The sequence below is a fragment of the Notolepis coatsorum genome (genome assembly GCF_963971535.1).
Source record: "Notolepis coatsorum genome assembly, chromosome: 11".
Classification (NCBI taxonomy): domain Eukaryota; kingdom Metazoa; phylum Chordata; class Actinopteri; order Aulopiformes; family Paralepididae; genus Notolepis; species Notolepis coatsorum.
Genome location: NC_140175.1, coordinates 15,002,022 through 15,019,519, shown reverse-complemented (window position 1 = coordinate 15,019,519; position 17,498 = coordinate 15,002,022). Strand labels below are relative to the sequence as shown.

The following is a 17,498-nucleotide window of genomic DNA, read 5'->3' as shown; positions in this document are numbered from 1 at the left end:
CTCATGTCATCTCATCTCATGTCATCTCATCTCTCATCTCATGTCATCTCATCTCATGTCATCTCATCTCATCTCTCATCTCATGTCATCTCATCTCATGTCATCTCATCTCATCTCATGTCATCTCATCTCTCATCTCATGTCATCTCATCTCATGTCATCTCATCTCATCTCTCATCTCATGTCATCTCATCTCATGTCATCTCATCTCATCTCTCATCTCATGTCATCTCATCTCATGTCATCTCATCTCTCATCTCATGTCATCTCATCTCATGTCATCTCATCTCATCTCTCATCTCATGTCATCTCATCTCATGTCATCTCATCTCATGTCATCTCATCTCATGTCATCTCATCTCATCTCTCATCTCATGTCATGTCATCTCATCTCATCTCATCTCATGTCATCTCATCTCATGTCATCTCATCTCCTCTCATCTCATGTCACTACAGCAGAAGGTGAGGAGGGACTGACCACTGATGACTTGTCCGAACAGCTCCTCCGGCGTGTCCCCGAAGAAGGGCACGCAGCCCACCAGGAACTCGTACAGGATGATGCCCATGGCCCACCAGTCCACCGGCTTCCCGTAGCCCTGCCTCAGGATCACCTCTGGAGCGATGTACTCTGGAGTTCCACACACCTGCAGAGACACACACACACACACAGGCACAGAGCACACCGTTAGATCAGATACAGCACAAGTACAGTACAACCTAAAGACGTTTGGCATCCAGTGCAAATGTAACAGTAAAGTGCAATAATAATTGTTAATTGTGTTCCGCGCCGTGGAAATGGCAGCGGTGATACAATGCTTACTTACGATAATTATCGATATCGAGTGATATGTTAACATTATCATATCGTTATGTCTATTTTGCTGCTGTCTATTTTATGCCTAATTTTATGTCTGCTCTTTATGCATTGCTCTTGACCTGCCAATTCTGTGCTCATTTTATGCCTGTCTTATTTCTTTTGCTGCTGTGAAGCACTTTGAGCTGCAGTTCTTGTATGAAAGGTGCTATACAAATAACGTGTATTATTATTATTATTATTATCATGCTATCATACTGAGTTCTATGGGTAGACTTTAGTAGTTATGATTATCACACTATAAGTACTGTGGTGTCACTGGGGATGTCAGACAGCATCTCTGCTGAGAATAATGTTCACCTGTTTGTCCGAGAACTCTCTGGCGTCCTTCTCGATGTGTCCTTCGTACAGGTTGGTGGTCATGTTCATCAAGCCCACCTTCGACAGCCCGAAGTCAGTCAGCTTGATGTGCCCCATGGAGGTCACCAGCAGACTGGGAGGACAGGGACGGGTTAATAACAGAAACAAGCAGGTCAAATAAACAGACGGAAAGAAAGAAAGAAAGAAAGACAGACAGACAGACAGACAGACAGACAGACAGACAGACAGACAGACAGACAGACAGACAGACAGACAGACAGACAGACAGACAGACAGACAGACAGACAGACAGACAGACAGACAGACAGACAGACAGACAGACAGACAGACAGACAGACAGACAGACAGACAGACAGACAGACAGACAGACAGACAGACAGACAGACAGACAGACAGACAGACAGACAGACAGACAGACAGACAGACAGACAGACAGACAGACAGACAGACAGACAGACAGACAGACAGACAGACAGACAGACAGACAGACAGACAGACAGACAGACAGACAGACAGACAGACAGACAGACAGACAGACAGACAGACAGACAGACAGACAGACAGACAGACAGACAGACAGACAGACAGACAGACAGACAGACAGACAGACAGACAGACAGACAGACAGACAGACAGACAGACAGACAGACAGACAGACAGACAGACAGACAGACAGACAGACAGACAGACAGACAGACAGACAGACAGACAGACAGACAGACAGACAGACAGACAGACAGACAGACAGACAGACAGACAGACAGACAGACAGACAGACAGACAGACAGACAGACAGACAGACAGACAGACAGACAGACAGACAGACAGACAGACAGACAGACAGACAGACAGACAGACAGACAGACAGACAGACAGACAGACAGACAGACAGACAGACAGACAGACAGACAGACAGACAGACAGACAGACAGACAGACAGACAGACAGACAGACAGACAGACAGACAGACAGACAGACAGACAGACAGACAGACAGACAGACAGACAGACAGACAGACAGACAGACAGACAGACAGACAGACAGACAGACAGACAGACAGACAGACAGACAGACAGACAGACAGACAGACAGACAGACAGACAGACAGACAGACAGACAGACAGACAGACAGACAGACAGACAGACAGACAGACAGACAGACAGACAGACAGACAGACAGACAGACAGACAGACAGACAGACAGACAGACAGACAGACAGACAGACAGACAGACAGACAGACAGACAGACAGACAGACAGACAGACAGACAGACAGACAGACAGACAGACAGACAGACAGACAGACAGACAGACAGACAGACAGACAGACAGACAGACAGACAGACAGACAGACAGACAGACAGACAGACAGACAGACAGACAGACAGACAGACAGACAGACAGACAGACAGACAGACAGACAGACAGACAGACAGACAGACAGACAGACAGACAGACAGACAGACAGACAGACAGACAGCAAATATTTGGCATAAAGAAACATCATTCTATTGAATACAAACTGTGTACTAACTGTGGGGTTAAGAGACTGACTTGTTGTGTCCATATAGTGTTTTTACTGACAGTAAAGCGCTGGCAGCATGTTGTTCATACACTCACTCCTACACTCACTCCTACACTCACTCCTACACTCACTCCTACACGCACTCCTACACTCACTCCTACACTCACTCATACACTCACTCCTACATTCACTCCTACACTCACTCACTCCTACGCTCACTCCTACGCTCACTCCTACGCTCACTCCTACACTCACTCCTACACTCACTCCTACACTCACTCCTACACTCACTCCTACACTCACTCCTACACTCACTCCTACACTCACTCCTACACTCACTCCTACACACACTCCTACACTCACTCCTACACTCACTCCTACACTCACTCCTACACTCACTCCTACACACACTCCTACACTCACTCCTACACTCACTCTTACACTCACTCCTACGCTCACTCCTACGCTCACTCCTACATTCACTCTTACACTCACTCCTACACTCACTCCTACGCTCACTCCTACGCTCACTCCTACGCTCACTCCTACATTCACTCCTACACTCACTCATACACTCACTCCTACACTCACTCCTACACTCACTCCTACACACACTCCTACACTCACTCCTACACTCACTCCTACATTCACTCCTACACTCACTCCTACACTCACTCCTACACTCACTCACTCCTACACTCACTCACACACCAAATCTCACAGACACCAGAATCAAAACGCTATATAAACACAAACCCTCATACAACATTCCTGTTCTTATGTCCCATTAAACGCAAGGAATCTTTGAACATTAGAAGTTTTGATCAGCATTCACTAGGGTTGGGGGTACCGTTCACATTTGAACCGATACCGGTACCAGTACCTGTGATCGATACCGGTACCCAACGGTGCCTTTTTCTGTACTTTATAGTCTAAACAAATGTAATCTACCTACCTCAGTTGTAAAAAAAAAAAAAAATTGTCCAAACTTCAAATGATTTATTATCATTATTATTTATCGTCTTCATCTAGCTTTGTAAAGTGTAATCACACTTGCGACCGTTTTCGGCTTGCCATTGCCCCGACTGCTTTGTTGTTGCTGAATCAAGTCAAATCCTATAGGTGTACGTGTATTGTGTGCGTGAACGTTGACGTGAGGCACACTTCATAGGTTTAGTTTCACGGTAAACGGAATGTTGACGTCTTCAAAAAAATAAAATAAAATAAATAAAGTCTTCTTTTTTCCCCGTTTCATTATCGAAATGTGGCACCGGTGGATCTCACATGAATCGGTACTCGGTAGTACCCACGTGATTCGGTCAATACCCAAGTACCGGATTCGGTACCCATCCCTAGCATTCACATCCCTAGCATTGTTCATCTTCAAAGCCATTAGTGGTAAACACCCTCCTTATATATCATCATTGCTGGATTGGAGTCTTGGTGCTTATCAGACCAGATCCAACAGCTGGCTTACTCTTAGGGTTCCACAAGCGCCGTTCGGATCCGGGCAAGACAGCATTTTTTATTGATGCCCCCCAACACATGGAACGCTCTTCAACAAACCCTAAAGTTAGAGGTCCTCCCATCTGCTTCTGCTTTTAAACATCTGGTGTTAAATCTGTGTTTGTCAAATTGCAATTGTTTTTAGTTTCTTCTATTGTTTTTTTTTTTTTTATATTTTCATTGTGTTGCTCATGTGTGTGTGTAAACTCGTCGTCATTGTAAATGAGGGAAACCTCAATGTCCTTCGAGTTTAAATTAAAGGTTACAAACAAACAAAAAACACAGTAAAGGAAGACTCACTTGTCTGGCTTGAGGTCCCGGTGGACAATGCCGTAGTTGTGCAGGTACTCCAGGGCCAGGACGGTCTCGGCGAAGTACATCCTGGCCATGTCCACCGGGAGGGGCCCCATGTTCTTCAGCAGCGTGGCGCAGTCCCCCCCTGAGGAGGGCACACAGGGACAGACGGGTCAGCCTCACCCGGGGCTGTTCACATGCACATTACTACTACTACTGCCATATCGTCTGGGATAATAATGGAGTGTTCCACCCTTGAACTGGCGCATGTACACTTTAAAGCACCGGTTCTCAAACTACGGGTCTCGACCCAAATTGGGGTCGTGGGTAGGTGACAGTGGCAAGTAAAAAAATATATAAGTCAAGTTAGACCGCGCTCACAATAATTGACACTGGGTGCTGCAATCCCGAAGATTTAAGTAGGAAAAAAGCAGGAAGCCGGACCAGCACTCTCAGGTTTCGACAATTTTTTTTTATCGCAGCCGGATACAACAGGCATGTTTCAGAACATGTGTTCCTTCTTCAGTGTTAATGGCTAGCCAAGGGTTAGGATGAAAGAACAGTCTCTTCTTACTTCTGACCCGTATGTCACAACGTTCACTAGTGAATCACTCGCGTGTCAAGAAGAGTAACGACTCGAGTGTCAATGTCTTAGTTAGCTAGAAAGGTCTCCCTCCCCAAAGGGAAGCATCTAGGAGGCCAGAGGTCGTGTCGAACTTTAGGACGAAACAGTAAAACGGATCGGGATGTGATGCATATAACCATCCACCATCAACATGTGGTTGTTTCTCGCTAATTGCTCTTGCTTATGAACTGTATTATTATTATCATTATTTTTCTGACTTATGTATTGATGATCTATTGTTTTAAATTGTGTATTGATGATCTATTGTTTTAAATTGATTGTGTGTTTCCTGTTACATGTGATGCTCTCTGCACACTCTGCACCATTGAACATGAGGGTCTCCCCCTCAATGACTCCCGGGTTTAAATAACCTTAACCAGAACGTCATCTAGCGTCTTACGGTGCAGGTAAACTAGGCCCGTCTCCGACTAAGGATTTGTATAGTCGAAATTTGCCGATAGTCAACTTTTTGCCGATAGTCAACTTCAACCCCCAAATGCAAAAAAAGAAATATATATATACTGTATATATTTATTTACAATTTTTGGGGGGGATCATTCCATTTGGGCTGTGGGCGGTGCTTAATGTCCGAAGGAGTCGACTGAAGGCTTCTTGTCCTCTGCGAAAGCATGCAATTGGTCCACTGATGGATACATCTTGATATTTGTCTAGTCTAGTGTGTTCATTAGATGGGTGAAATCCTCTTTCAGTGCCTCTGTGCCCGTTTTCTTAGACAGTTAGCCTCTGGTATGTGCGCCATTAGCGTTAGCCACGCTTCTAGGCCTCTTTGCTTTTGGAAAGAATGATTAAAAAAAATTATAATAATAATAATATTTTTTTTCCCTTTTTCATTCGACTAAGAGGTTGGCAGTCGACTACGGCTCCTTTCGATCGATTAGTCGACTATTCGACTAGTCGAGGTCAGCCCTAATGTAAACACACTCATTTTGGTCCAAGTATTACAGCAGAGAACCGAGCTTCTGACCTTCTACGTATTCCATGACCATGCAGAGAAAACCTTCTCACCTTCTACGTATTCCATGACCACCATGCAGAGAAGACCTTCTCACCTTCTACGTACTCCATGACCACCATGCAGAGAAAACCTTCTCACCTTCTACGTACACCATGACCACCATGCAGAGAAAACCTTCTCACCTTTTACGTATTACATGACCGTGCGGAGAAAACCTTCTCACCTTCTACGTATTCCATGACCATGCGGAGAAAACCTTCTCACCTTCTACGTATTCCATGACCATGCAGAGAAAACCTTCTCACCTTCTACGTATTCCATGACCAATGCGGAGAAAACCTTCTCACCTTCTACGTATTCCATGACCATGCAGAGAAAACCTTCTCACCTTCTACGTATTCCATGACCATGCAGAGAAAACCTTCTCACCTTCTACGTATTCCATGACCGTGCGGAGAAAACCTTCTCACCTTCTACGTACTCCATGACCATGCGGAGAAAACCTTCTCACCTTCTACGTACTCCATGACCATGCGGAGAAAACCTTCTCACCTTCTACGTATTCCATGACCATGCAGAGAGAAAACCTTCTCACCTTCTACGTATTCCATGACCATGCGGAGAAAACCTTCTCACCTTCTACGTACTCCATGACCATGCAGAGAAAACCTTCTCACCTTCTACGTACTCCATGACCATGCAGAGAAAACCTTCTCACCTTCTACGTACTCCATGACCGTGTGGAGAAAACCTTCTCACCTTCTACGTATTCCATGACCGTGCGGACGTATTCCATGACCAATGCGGAGAAAACCTTCTCACCTTCTACGTATTCCATGACCATGCGGAGAAAACCTTCTCACCTTCTACGTATTCCATGACCATGCGGAGAAAACCTTCTCACCTTCTACGTACTCCATGACCATGCGGAGAAAACCTTCTCACCTTCTACGTACTCCATGACCATGCGGAGAAAACCTTCTCACCTTCTACGTACTCCATGACCGTGTGGAGAAAACCTTCTCACCTTCTACGTATTCCATGACCGTGCAGAGAAAACCTTCTCACCTTCTACGTATTCCATGACCAATGCTGAGAAAACCTTCTCACCTTCTACGTATTCCATGACCGTGCGGAGAAAACCTTCTCACCTTCTACATATTCCATGACCAATGCGGAGAAAACCTTCTCACCTTCTACGTATTCCATGACCATGCGGAGAAAACCTTCTCACCTTCTACGTATTCCATGACCATGCAGAGGAAACCAACCTTCTCACCTTCTACGTATTCCATGACCATGCGGAGAAAACCAACCTTCTCACCTTCTACGTATTCCATGACCGTGCAGAGAAAACACCTTCTCACCTTCTACGTATCCCATGACCATGCAGAGAAAACCTTCTCACCTTCTACGTATTCCATGACCATGCGGAGAAAACCTTCTCACCTTCTACGTAACCTTCTCACCTTCTACGTATTCCATGACCGTGTGGAGAAAACCTTCTCACCTTCTACGTATTCCATGACCGTGCGGAGAAAACCTTCTCACCTTCTACGTATTCCATGACCATGCAGAGAAAACCAACCTTCTCACCTTCTACGTAACCTTCTCACCTTCTACGTATTCCATGACCGTGCGGAGAAAACCTTCTCACCTTCTACGTATTCCATGACCATGCGGAGAAAACCTTCTCACCTTCTACGTATTCCATGACCGTGTGGAGAAAACCTTCTCACCTTCTACGTATTCCATGACCGTGCAGAGAAAACCTTCTCACCTTCTACGTACTCCATGACCATGCAGAGAAAACCTTCTCACCTTCTACGTATTCCATGACCGTGCAGAGAAAACCTTCTCACCTTTCTACGTATTCCATGACCATGCAGAGTAGGGATGTCCCGATCACATTTTTTTGCTCCCGATCCGACCCCGATCATGTGATTTTAAGTATCTACCGATACCGATCTTTCCCGATCCGATCAAATTATATATATATATATATATTATATATTTTTTTTTATTTAATTTTTTTTTTATCCCAATTTCTCACATTACATTCACCCTGAATGTTGACGTTATCCAGGTGAAAAGTTAACTTCATTCAAGCGAGGCATTGCAATCCTTGACATAAATCATTTGATGTATAATTAAATCAAAGGAAATGCGTTTGGAGAGTGTGGCTGGTCTGCCGTTCTGCAGCTGGATACTATTGGTTTTTTTGGCAAAATTCTTCTGCTCTGTGTGACAATAAATAAATGAATGATGATATGCAATTTAAAACCAAAACTAAGGCCTCAGTATGAGTTTAAGACATGAACATGGTCATGTTTGTTGAATAAAAAAAAATAAAAAATAAAAAGAAATAAAGAATAAAAAAATCCCGATTTATTATTATTATTTTTTTGCCGATCCCGATCTTCGGAAAATCACGTGATCGGATCGGGACATCCCTAATGCAGAGAAAACCTTCTCACCTTCTACATACTCCATGACCATGCAGAGGTGCCGGCGCGTCTCGAAGGAGCAGAACATGGACACCACGAAGGGGTTCTCGGCGAAGGTGAGGATGTCCCGCTCCACGAAGGCCTGCTGGATCTGGTTCCTGAGCATCAGGTTCTGCTTGTTGATCTTCTTCATGGCAAAGCGCTGCTTGGTCTCCTTGTGCCGCACCAGGTACACGGCTCTGTGGGGGGGGGGGGGGGGGAGAGACCACAAGGTCAGGTGGAGAGAGAGAGAGAGAGAGAGAGAGAGAGAGAGAGAGAGAGAGAGAGAGAGAGAGAGAGAGAGAGAGAGAGAGAGAGAGAGACCACACAGTCAGGTGGTGAGAGACCCCAGCTGGACAGATCTCTCTCTGCGGCTGCGTTCACACTGCAAGCCTTAGTGCTCAGTTCTGATTTATTATTGCTCAGATCTCAGTGTTTACATATATATATAAAGATAAAGATAAAGATCAGATTCCAGTGTGAGCCGGTCACGCTCCTAGAACTGACCCGCATGCGCAAGTGAACAATAATGAAGATTGATTTAAACATGGAGGACACCGTTTATGGTTTAATGTATATGTTGATGTGCAGTGGAGGCCGGCTCGTTCGTGAGCAGATGATAATGGGGGTGAGGAGGTGAAAGAGAGACATTTCTTCCGTCAATAATGCTTTCAAACACAGACCGGTTATGATAATGTCCTCTCAAGTTTCGCTTGGACTGAAGTATCACCACAAATCCTTATAAGACCTCTCTGTCCCTCCACTGACCACCTCCATCACAGCTGTCTTCCATGTCTGTATCCACTGACCACCTCCATCACAGCTGTCTTCCATGTCTGTATCCACTGACCACCTCCATCACAGCTGTCTTCCATGTCTGTATCCACTGACCACCTCCATCACAGCTGTCTTCCATGTCTGTATCCTCTGACCACCTCCATTACAGCTGTCTTCCATGTCTGTATCCACTGACCACCTCCATCACAGCTGTCTTCCATGTCTGTATCCGCTGACCACCTCCATCACAGCCGTCTTCCATGTCTGTATCCACTGACCACCTCCATCACAGCTGTCTTCCATGTCTGTATCCACTGACCACCTCCATCACAGCTGTCTTCCATGTCTGTATCCACTGACCACCTCCATCACAGCTGTCTTCATGTCTGTATCCACTGACCACCTCCATCACAGCTGTCTTCCATGTCTGTATCCACTGACCACCTCCATCACAGCTGTCTTCCATGTCTGTATCCACTGACCACCTCCATCACAGCTGTCTTCCATGTCTGTATCCACTGACCACCTCCATCACAGCTGTCTTCCATGTTTGTATCCACTGACCACCTCCATCACAGCTGTCTTCCATGTTTGTATCCACTGACCACCTCCATCACAGCTGTCTTCCATGTTTGTATTCATTGAGTGAGTCCCACCACAGAATTGTGATTAATGTCAATCTAGTCTAGAGTGACGTAAAAGTCACATGAATTCAGATATGACTGTTCAGACTGAGGTTGCATTGCAAAAAATCAGACCTGTATCTGATTTAGGACAAAATCTGAATGTTTCTCACCCGTAATCTGGATTATCTGGTGTGTAATGAGACAGTCTCTCACCCGTAAACTGGATTATCTGGTGTGTGTAATGAAACGGTCTCTCACCCGTAAGCGCCGTTGCTGATGAGCTTCATCATCTCAAAGTCCACCTCGCACGGCTTGCGGCGATATCGCAGGGCCGCGCTCAGGCTCTGGGACTGCGAGGGCAAAGAGGAGAGACAGGTCGGGGGCATGAACATTTTCCTAATCAGGTTTGACATTGACCGTATTCACACGACAGTAGGGCTGGCTGTCCCCGAAGCCTGTTTTTGGGATTCGAACTTCGTCAGGGTTTTTCCGAACGGACGTTCGAACCTTTGTTTTTAATTAAAAATATATATATATTTCAAAAAAAGAAAATTTTTATTTTCAATTTTTTATATATATATATAAATAAATATAAATATCCTCAAACTAAATCCTCAATTTGAATACAGTGATTAATCTGATTAAATTAATATATTTTTTTATTAAATCAACTTTCTGGAATATAACTCATCAGTTTTAATACTATAATATTAGTGTAGCCTAAAAATATATATATTTTCTTTTAGAAAAAAAAATCTATTCGAATGTTGATTTAGAATTCGAATGCCAACGTAACGAACGAAGGTCCGAACGTTCAAGCCGTTTGGGCTCGGCCCTACACGACAGCCGTTGTTTGCACTCATTTCCTTCTCCTTTCCCAACCAAGATGTTCTTCCAAGTGATATTATTTTAGCAATTGAGCATATTCATACAGTGGCCTTTTTGCTCTTATGTCATGCTCAGGTTGGGATTCCCAAACGCAGCATGACATAAGAGCAAAATGGCCACCGCATGAATCCGCTCAATTGCTAGAATAACATCACTTGAAGACAACCCTGCTCCTCTCCACACCACACGACACCACTTGAGTTTATTGACATCTCGGTCCCACAGCTGGGAGCAAAAGGTCAATAAATGCAATTGTCAATAGATGCACACAGAATTGCTTCCAACACAACACACACACCTGCAGCCCTGCTGAATACCTCAGGGTTGTAAAGCAATATCACTAAAGACACAAAACACTGGATCGATCACTCACGGAATCATCGGCCTCGGGAGTTTCTGCGATGCCGCTGTCGCAGCTGGTCAGCTGAGCGATTTCTGCAGAGGAGGAGCATATAGATGTGTTTCTTGTTTATAAACATACCGTTGTTCGAGCCAATCAGCGATACCAACCAATCATGTGACTAAGTTGCCCCCCTACCTGCGCGAGCTGGTGCGCTAAAAAAAAAAGTATGTCGGGCCTCTATGGAGAAACCATATAGCAATATATTGTAGTCTGCCCGTTGTTCTGACCAGGATTACGTTCATTTTTGCCCCTGTGGTGCGCGCTAGGGCTGCATGATTTTGGGAAATAATCTAATTGCGATTTTACTGACAGATATTGCGATTTGCGATTACATTTGCGATTATAATATTTTTTTTAAGCAGCCCCACAGAGGTTTATTGTAAAATGTGGCTTGCATCTGGCCTACACAGTGGGTCTTTTCAGGACACCGAGCCTGAAAATGTTAATTTTTACCTGGGAATCGATACCGGTACCCAACGGTACCTTTTTTTCTGTACTTTACTCTCCCTCTCTGAAGTCTAAACTTCACAACACACAATCTAAAACCCCTTACCTCCCTCTCCCAAACCGATCTTGTATCTCAATGGGACTTCCTGGTTAAATTAAATTAAATTAAAAAAGAAGAATTTGCGATATATATATATTTTTTGTGATTTGCTAATTGCATCATTCCAAATCGCGATTTTGATTTAAAATCGATTAATCACTCAGCCCTAGTGCGCTCGCACACTGAGTCTGCGCAGACGAGAAACACATCTACAGGAAGGGTGCCGACAGCAGCGGGTTTCACCAGTTAAACTAGTATAAAGGGAAGTTGTGGTTACTGGTCGTGCAAATTCAGCGTCTTCAGCATCGTGTTGTTCGACAGACATTCATTGCGTCCAGATGTAATACACAAAAGACTACATGGATTCTGAGACACACACACACACATACACACACACGCAAATGTTATTTTGTTCTCTTAAAAGAAAACAGCAGCCTTTTGATTTTATACGCCTATTAACTTTTGAGTTGCTGACTCCGAGATACCTTAAGCTGAGGGGAAATGGTGCGGAAATCAGAAGTGGCAGCAACGCTAACGCCCCAACACACCCCCCGACACCCATTAGGAAAAATCACAACTCCAGAACGAGGACTAATTTAACGACTCAGAAAAAAACGTCTAATGTTCCAAAAACCCACGCGCCTCGCAAAGTATGTGTTCGTTCGTGTGCGGACACGCCAGAGTCTCACCCATGTTCCTGCCAGCGCCGCTAATACACCGACAGCAGGAGGTGATCTCGCAAGGGGGACGTTTGCCCCTCTCCCTACAGAGACCCTAAAAACATGCTTTCTGACGCCATTTAACTTAACATCTGTCCACCCTCCCTGTAAGTCGTCTTCCAGCACCTCCGGGGGGCGCGGGGGGCGGAGGAAGCGCAAGGGAGACTTGGGGGGGGGGGGGATGAGACGGAGATAGCGCCCGCCTGGCGAGGAGGCCAGCGGGGCAGGCAGGCAGGCTCCGTCTCCGGCCTCTAGGGGGACGAAGACATTCCTATCTAATTAGTCATAATGAACGTTGGACCGCTGGATCGAGAGAGAGACGGATGGTCGTTAGAGCGGCCGTCTGTCAGAGGAAGCCCACGGCTAGTGAAAGCAAATTACAAAAAAAAAAAAAATGCTCATATCCAAAAAGTTGTAGATAGATGAATAGGTCTATATACATTTGTTGTGGTTATTTGGGTGTGTAGGTTTGTAGGCAGATGGGTAGGTGGTTATGTATTATTATGTCCGCAGGATATATGCATGTATGTATGTTTGTATTTACACATATCCTTTGAATGTATTACTGGTATTTAAAAAATTATATGTATATTTTTGTATGTTTGATTTGACAAAACAGGGGAAGTTCTCTATAAGCCTCTAGGCTTCTAAACGTCTCCTACACAATATGGTTATTATGTATTTTATTTTTTTCCTTTTGTTAAACTCTTTGTGTTAATAAATAAAATACTAAAATATTCCAGAAGACCTGGGATCCATGGTTGAATCTAATCGAGCCATTTCATCTACGAATTAGTGTGTGTGTGTATATATATATATAGATATGTATCTATTCTTATATATATATATATAAATATATACATTGTTCTCTGTATTGTATAGGTATAAGTGCGTGTATCGATACGATTTGACAAACAAAGCCACTGACCCTTAGCTGCCAGAGATGTACCCCTGTTGCTGACTTGTTTGTACCATTTGTAGTAGTAGTTTTTGGATAAAAGCGTCAGCTAAAAGACTAAATGTACATGTAAATGTACTTTTCTATTTTTACTTTGAGGGGTGAGAGGTTGGACTACGTATCTCTAAGAGGGGGGGGGGGGGGAGAAGCGGTGTGTACATGTGTGTTAAATGTGCGCGATTTAACAGATATGATATTGGCACTAGTTTTATATTTGTTGTTTGCGACACCGGATATGGCGTTAGTCCTTATCTTCAGTCCATTTCCAGTCTATTTGTTGTCAATTATCTCACTAATTAAACCCCCCGTATCCAATTTGGACGTGTTTACTGTATCACTGACTTATTATCATCCAAGCGCCAAGAAACGATAGAACGGAGAGCGCTTCAGTGGAATCGGATCAAATAGATGATGAGGAGCAGCATCTAGCTAGGAGTAAACGCATGGTTTTTAATATTACATTTCATCGGTTTCATTAGTAGCGAACGGAGGACCGCGTACAACGACGACAAGGAATCCTACATCCTAAAACATGATTAGACTTTTAACTTTTTTGAGGAGATTTCAACGTTAATTAAAAACGTGAAAGGAATCAAAGGAGCCGACTTGGATGGTAGAGAGGAAGTGATGAGTTTTGAGACGGCGGTTCTCTCAACAATTACATAATTACGGTTATATAACCGTTTAACCGGGCTGTGTCAGGACCGACACATTTTCACATGCAGCATTACTTATTTATTATTACCGTAGCTCCTGAACGGTTTTGCGCTATCGGAACAATTTCAGCGGTGCCTGAAAGAGAAATTGGCTATAGAGATATAGGCTCTTCCCGCCTATATAGGTGGATTACGGTAATGGCGCTTTCAGGCGACGTGCAAGACGTTGTACTTGGAAATCTTGATATTTCACTGTTAATAGAAACTCATAACATACAGTAATGTTAAATAACTGCCAGATATTGAAAGATGAAGTAACAAAGGAAAAAATTGGAAAAACCCTTACTCCTAGGACATTCTTTGACAATTTTACAGCCCAAAATACAAAAAAGATCCAGGCGGAATTAAATAAGCACAGGGTTAAAAAAAAAGCAGCAGGAAAAATAATCGTTTTGAAAAAGGTTTGCGATAGTAACAAAGATTAAGAACGTGAAGTCATTTGAATGCAAAGTGATGATTTATTAAATGCTCCGTTGGAGGACAGACTACAGTGCATCAAAACAGCATCAAAGGGCTTTACTCCGATTTGCTCCCATCCCATAATTTTGTCGTTATGCCGCTATCGAGTGTGGTTATTAACATTGTCCTCCATCAGTGTCTTGCTGCTTCATGGTGATCAGCATGGCTTTATTTTTTATTGAAAGGCTGGTATGATTAACGTTACAGGATAAATCTGCATTTCATTATGATGCCCCTCTAGCTCAGGGAATGAACTCCAACAGTCCTTAAAGCTTTGTCAATCAAGTTGTGCATGTTTTAATTGATGTGTTATACTTGCTCTTTAATGTTTGTGGAAGAAAAGTCTGCACACCGTCTAGTGTTCCCAAGTTTTAATGTACTTGAACACAACGTTTCGGCCTGTGGCCTTTTTCAAGTGTCAACGACATGTGAAAAGGGGTGGGGTATATATACCTATACAAATTAAAGGTCAAGGTTGAGCCAGGTCAATCAATTAGCCTATAGGCTACACATTTACAGACCATATTGCAGCTCAAGTGCCTAGAACATATGGTACATAGTAACAATAACAGTAGTACGGTAGTTTAGTAGTTAAATGTGACACACCTTCACATGCCAAAATTGAGAAAATATATAATAAGAAAACTTAAAAAACAGAAAAATTAATTAAAAAAACACAAAATCAGGACAGAATGTGTGTATTTACAGGAAGGGTTTGATGTCAAACTCTTCATTCAGTCCAAGAGGGGCCATAGTCTGCAGGGTGTGAATATGGTAGGTCTCTCTCTGCAAAAGTAGTTTGCCATGGTCTCCTCCTCTCGCTGGTCTCTCTACCTTTTCAATGCCTGTGTATCTTAATGTGCTGATATTGTGTCCTGCCTGTCTAAAGTGTACTGCAACCGGGTTATGTTCATCACCACATCTGATGTTGCTGCGGTGTTCGCTGATGCGTATTTTGAGTTGCCGGTTGGTTTTGCCTACATAGCTCAGGCCACAAGGACATTTGATTAGGTAGATGACATGAGTGGAGCTACAGGTGATGAAGCCACGGACTCTGAGGGTTTTACCATTACGTGGATGTGTGTAGGTCTTACTCTTAAGAGTATAGCCACACTGTGCACAGTTACCACACTTGTAGTTCCCATCCGGGGGTGTTATCTAGGAACGTGGGTCTGTGAGCCGTGGGTGGGCTATAGGATCTCACTAGTTGGTTTCTCAGGTTGGGGGGGGGCGTTTGTAAACTACGGCAGGAGGTTCCTTGAAAACAGCTTGGAGTTTGGGATCAGAGTTGATGATGTGCCAATGTTTATGTAGGATCTTTTTTAATTCAAAACCTACAGGAGAGTATGTAGTGCAGCACAGTGGGGACTGGTCCTTAGTGGGTCTAATTCTAGGTTGTAGGCATTCGTCCTGTGTGGCCACATCAAAGCGGTTAGCAGCTTTATCTATCCATTCTGTAGGATATCCTCTCTCCTGGAATCTCCTGCTCTTGCTCTTTGCCTCGTCTTGTTGTCTTATTGTTATGATTTTATATGCTTTTTTTTGTGTGCTCATTTCCGTATGTACACTCGACGTGAGTGTAAATGAGGGAAACCTCAGTTTCGTTTAGAGTTTAAAAATAAAGGTTTGAGCGGGCGGCTACGTGGCGTAGTGGGCAAGGCGCTCACCACGAATGCAGAGACGCTGGGCTCGCCTGTTCGAGCCCAGCTCTCCACATTGCTTTCAGTTTAGCTGGTCGTCCGTACTAATACACATTGGCCGTATTAGGGGGTGGGAAACTGATGGGTGGGGATCGGGCGTTGTGGACAGCGACTCCTACAGGTCGGTTGGTGCGCCTGCGCAGTAGAATCAGGAAGTGTCGGGGGCAGCGTGAGCCTCCCACGCATTACTCCTCGCCACTGAGAGATCGAGCTGCGCAGGTGAAAAGATGCGACTGCTGTTACCTCAAGTACCGGAGGGGACTTGTGCTATGTATGACTTAGTCCACATTGCAGCCGGCTTGTGGGAGGCAAGAAACAGGGTTCGTGACAGGGGAGGGTTGAATTGGATGATACGAAATTGGGATGGGAGAAAAAATATAGAAAATGGGAGAAAAAGTGGATAAAAAAAAAAAAAAAGCTTTGTCAATCAAGTTGTACGTGTTTTAATTGATGTGTTTCACTTGCTCTTTGCCTCGTCTTGTTGTCTTATTGTTATGATTTTATATGCTTTTTTTTGTGTGCTCATTTCCGTATGTACACTCGACGTGACTGTAAATGAGGGAGATCTTTATTGTCCCACACTGTAATACTTGTGCCTTCTATTACCTTTTTCACTTAATTGTTTTTGTAGGAACCTCTTGTTCAGCGACTGCAGTTAAAAATGTGCTGGCAGGCTAGAACTGGCACATTCACAGAAACGTTGATGAATGGCACTGTCCCCGCAAATAAATGAATAAATTGAAAAGGTTTGTGTTTTGCTTTCGATGTGCATCAGTGTGTCCCTGCTCCGACTGACTATTTAATCAATTCTTCCAGCTTCTTCATTTTTATTACACAAAGTTTGACAAGAACGTGCCAGAATTGACTATATTATTCACACCGCGGCCATTTCGCTCTTATGTCACGCTCAGGTTGGGTTCCTGTCCACCCTACTGTACCTGAGTAGCATAAATAACATAACAGCAGAATGGCCACCGTGTGAATATGGTCAATAACATAATCTCATCTCGACAGACATTTCGGAGGTCAATTGTGTGTCTATTTCATACTTATTTCATGTCTGCACTTCATGCATTGCTTTTATTTAGTCAATTCTCT

At 44.0% G+C, this 17,498-nt stretch overlaps 1 protein-coding gene across 1 annotated transcript in view; it reads right to left on the bottom strand.

Moving 5' to 3' along the window:
• Positions 1–17,498, bottom strand: part of mast4 (microtubule associated serine/threonine kinase family member 4) — a 275,602-nt gene that overhangs the window by 34,121 nt on the left and 223,983 nt on the right. The window contains 6 exon segments of the mRNA XM_084325402.1: positions 479–644; positions 1,175–1,307; positions 4,527–4,665; positions 8,599–8,807; positions 10,269–10,360; positions 11,272–11,333. Of these exon segments, the coding sequence (XP_084181528.1) occupies positions 479–644; positions 1,175–1,307; positions 4,527–4,665; positions 8,599–8,807; positions 10,269–10,360; positions 11,272–11,333 (801 nt within the window).